The sequence below is a fragment of the Ammodytes marinus genome, assembly GCF_949987685.1.
Source record: "Ammodytes marinus genome assembly, chromosome: 16".
Classification (NCBI taxonomy): Eukaryota; Metazoa; Chordata; class Actinopteri; order Uranoscopiformes; family Ammodytidae; genus Ammodytes; species Ammodytes marinus.
Window position 1 is genome coordinate 10,028,917 of NC_137220.1, and position 4,682 is coordinate 10,033,598.

The window sequence follows — 4,682 nt, forward strand, 5'->3', positions numbered from 1 at the left end:
ATGAAATAAACTCAGCATAAAAGTGCAGTTACTCCACATATTTCTGATTGGTACATGGGGACAGTAAAATCCATCAATGAAGAGGATACAAATAAAAGAACTGTTTCTGGCTCTGAGAACAGTTGAGCATCCACCTGTTTTTCCGATTGGATTGTCACAGCTGTAAAACTCCCAACACCTTCTCATTTTTCTGGGCTCTTCATATGACTCTCAGAGAAGCACCAATGGCCTACAGCTCAGGCATGGTGAAGAGTGCCTTGTTCTGGTCTGTGGCCATTGTATATTTGACTCATATTGGCAGAGTCAGTGGGGACTGCTGGTTAATTGAGGGTGAAAAGGGCTTTGTGTGGCTTGCGATTTGTAGCCAAAACCAACCACCTTACGAGGCCATCCCACAGCATATCAACAGCACCATTGTGGACCTTCGTCTGAATGAAAACAAAATCAAAAGTATCCATTATTCTGCGCTTAGTCGCTTTGCCAACTTGACCTACCTGAACCTGACGAAGAATGACATCTCCTACATAGAGGATGGGGCCTTTTCTGCTCAGTTTAACTTACAAGTCCTTCAAATGGGCTTCAACAAGTTGCGGAACTTGACAGAGGGAGTCCTCAGGGGTTTAGGAAAGCTGCAGTACCTCTACCTCCAAGCAAACCTGATTGAGACTGTGTCACCCAACGCCTTTTGGGAATGCCCCAATATTGAGAACATTGACCTTTCCATGAACCGAATCCAGCAGTTAGATGGATCCACCTTTACCAGTTTGACTAAACTGACCACCTGCGAGCTGTACACAAATCCTTTCAACTGCTCATGTGAATTGCTTGGTTTTGTCAAATGGCTTTCAGTTTTCCCCAACAGGACAAATGAGCGAATGGTCTGCGACTCTCCACCTGGCGTCTCTGGTTATAGTCTATTGAGCCAGAATCCTACCAATCCAACGTTTCGAAATGCACTTCACATGCTCACCACTGTGTGCACTGATGACTATGTGACACCATTTATTGCTTTGCCCAATGAGCCCACGACACCGCCACCAGACCCAACACTTTGTGGGATGGAAGACTGTCCCTCAGGCACTGAACCAGAAGAGTTTACCATCAGTACAACCGACAATGATGTGAAGGAAGTAGTCCCTCTGATGAAACTGAAGCAAGTATTGAATACAGGTGCAACCATCACAGTTCAGATTCCTCATCCTTACAAGAAGATGTACATCTTGGTTCTGTACAATAACAGCTTTTTCACAGATATTCAAAACCTGAAAGATATACAGGAGGACATAGAACTAAAAAACCTTAAACCCCACACTAACTACACATATTGTGTTGCTTCGATACGTAATTCTCTAAGACACAACCACACTTGTCTGATAATCAATACTGGCCCTTGGACAAAGGATAAAGTTGTAAACAATGCAACTGCTACTCACTACATTATGACTATTTTGGGTTGCCTCTTTAGCATGGTTATTTTTCTAGGTGTGGTCTACTATTGCTTGCGAAGAAAGCGTCAGCAAGATGAAAAGCACAAAAAAGCAGGTAGCCTGAAGAAAAACATAATGGAACTCAAATATGGTCAAGAACTGGAGGGAGGGACTATGTCTCGAATGTCTCAGAAGCAGTTGTTGGCTGGTGAGAGCATGGGACGTATGCCATACTTACCATCTGCTGCTGAAATGGAGCAGTACAAATTTCAAGAGATAAGTGAAAATCCTAAAATGATGAAGGGAAATTACATGGAGGTGCGAAGCATGGACCACCATGAACGCAGGGAGTGTGACATGGGAATGCCTGGGAACAGCCAGGGGTCGGTGGCAGAGATTTCCACCATTGCAAAAGAGGTGGATAAAGTAAATCAGATAATTAACAACTGCATAGATGCTCTAAAGTCGGAATCCACCTCTTTTCAAGGGGGAAAATCTGGAGCAGTGTCCACTGCAGAGCCCCAGCATGTACTAATATCAGAACACCCACAGAACAATTCTGGCCTCCTGTCCCCAGTCTATATGGACAGCTACCACCACTCACTGCAGAGGCATCGGACCTCTGATGTCTCACCAAAGAGGCCCAGCACTGCCACAGGAGGGCCCATGAGAAGCCCAAGGCCTTATCGGGCTGAATCCAAGTACATAGAGAAAACCTCCCCAACAGGAGAGACCATCCTCACTGTTACACCTGCTGCCGCCATCCTGAGGTCTGAGGCAGAGAAGATCCGCCAGTACAGTAACCACCGACACTCATACCCCGATGTGCAGATAGAGGAGCTTGGAGGGCCTGATGGCCACAAGTCCTCCATGTTGGAGCCTCTTACTCACTCCCGCTCCAGAGACTTGGCATATTCCCAGCTGTCTTCTCAGTATCACAATCTAAGCTACTCCTCCAGTCCCGAGTACTACTGCAAACCTTCCCACACCATCTGGGAGCGGCTCAAACTCCACCGGAGCAAACGGCACAAAGATGACGAGTACATGGCTGCTGGTCATGCACTGCGGAAGAAAGTCCAGTTTGCAAAGGATGAGGATCTGCATGATATTTTAGACTACTGGAAAGGTGTATCAGCCCAACATAAATCATAACCTCTTTAGGTGTTTTTAAAAATGAACCATACATTGCAGAAATGACACAAGAACCTCATCTGACAATTCAATCAATGGAAACTACCATATTGTAATCAACTACTCACTCACGTGTATCACATTCGCTTCTGAATGTGAGGAAAATGGGGTAAACTATACTTTGAATTTGTTATATTATGTAAACCATTCATCGGGAAAACTTCTATCTATTAAAGAGAAAATATATTGCAGATTAATAATATATATGTTACAATGGATTATACGGTTTTTGGGTATCGCATGGTCAAGTCCTGTGAAAGTGGATTTGCTGTTGTGAATTATGAAACTACTTTTATGAAGAAATGTCTACTGAAACCTCATTAATTTTTTGAGGGACTACGTGGACCCTTCATTAAAAAAGAACTGTTTTCCTGCCCTCCGTGCATATATTTAAGTTAACAAAACTATGTACAGATATGGGTTTCTATATTTGCGATGTTTGCTGTGTAAATTGAAAAATATTAGTGGATGAATCAGGTTGTATCAAATGGAGCGCTGTTCATTTCGAATGACTTGTTGCTGAAGAACAGCACGTCCCACTTTAAACCTGTCAGAGTATTTGTCATTTTAACCGTCACAGCCTGTTTTTTTATTATTGTTCATTTATTTTTTTAAGCGTTTACATGCATTTACAAGATACAGACTCATTCTTTTTTAATGTCCTCTTAATAACACAGCTCTGTATTCACTCTGCGGGAATCTGATTGACTTCATGTGGGCAAGATGCAGTTTATTACCTGCTGTAAAGAAGGTCTCAGTCATAAGTTTCAAAAACCATCATTTGTATCTCTAGAACCAAAGTAGAAATAGCTGAAATGTTTACAATATTTCTGTATAGTCTGGGAATCGTATTAACATACGGCAGTATGTCAATGTTGACTTTTTTTTTTGTATTGTATCAGTTACTCCTTCAAATTTGGAAACACTGGGAATCAATGATATCCACATACAGGATATGATATTGAAAGCCTACTATCAATCACTAACATTTCAAGGGGAAGGCGGCTGTACTCTGTCACTTGTTGTTGAGGCAGAGACAGCTGTTCTTCCCTGCAGGAGAGCTCAATGGATGAATGTAACAGATACATATTCTGGTCTGTCTATGGCAGCTTTTATGTAAGGAGATATTTATTTAATGCTATTAACGACTGTTTTTTTTTCTTTCTGTTGCTTCTGTATTTCTTCCAGTGTATTATATTGCATAATGTCTGATCCGATAAATGCAGGAAAGTAGTTTGGTATTTGGATGGGCCTTGTTGCTTGCTGAGAGGTTTCATTTTGTTTTTAAAGTGCTAGGCTGTTAAATATTTCTGTATATTATGAAAGCTGCGTATCAGACAAATATCAACATGCTAGAGTAAAATTTGAGAATGTGAAACTGAATCCTCTGACTAACTGGCTGTGAATTTGTATATCATGAAGACATTTTGAGTAAATAGAAGACTTACTGTAACGCTTTTTCTTTGTAAGATGTGCATATAACTTATTCCAGAAAGGCTCATAATGATTCATTGCATATCTATGAATGAGCAATAAATAATGTATTTCTACTATCATACCCATTCGAGGTATTATAAAAATGTAATTTTAATCTAAATGTATTGTCATTGTAGAAGATATGGTTTATTAAAAAGGAGAGAATAGCTATTTGGGGTCAAGCCTTAAATCAGCCATTTTTTCTATCTTGTTTCTTGCTATAACTTCAGTTTTGGTCCTATGCCGTATTTTGCACACTCAAAAAAGTGCACAAAAACATCAGCCCTTTGAGTGGGAATTAATAATGAACAGTTGTATAGCTATAAATAAAAAAACATGAAAGAATGACAGACACACTCTATGTACTGTGTGTTGAGCCAACGACCAGAGAGTCTTCAATATGAAAGCAGAGCTGACCCGAGGGAATTCATTTATCCCGTGATATATCTTTTCATCAATCCTTTTTTGTTCCATTAGACACTGAGAACGTTAGCATCACTGCAGGCATTAGTTAGCCCATTTGTATTTTTTCTGTGTCATAACACTGCGTCCATTTCATGCAAGTGTGTCATGACGCTGTTATTATTC

The 4,682-nt window shown here is 40.8% G+C and overlaps 1 protein-coding gene across 1 annotated transcript; it reads left to right on the forward strand.

The window, feature by feature from the left end:
* Window positions 1-203: 203 nt before the first annotated feature.
* On the forward strand, window positions 204-2,579 carry elfn1a (extracellular leucine-rich repeat and fibronectin type III domain containing 1a; the record flags this gene model as incomplete). The annotated part of the gene is made up of 1 exon (XM_080044771.1): window positions 204-2,579. One exon carries the CDS (start codon window positions 204-206, stop codon window positions 2,577-2,579), a length of 2,376 nt encoding a protein of 791 aa, XP_079900897.1.
* Window positions 2,580-4,682: the final 2,103 nt, after the last annotated feature.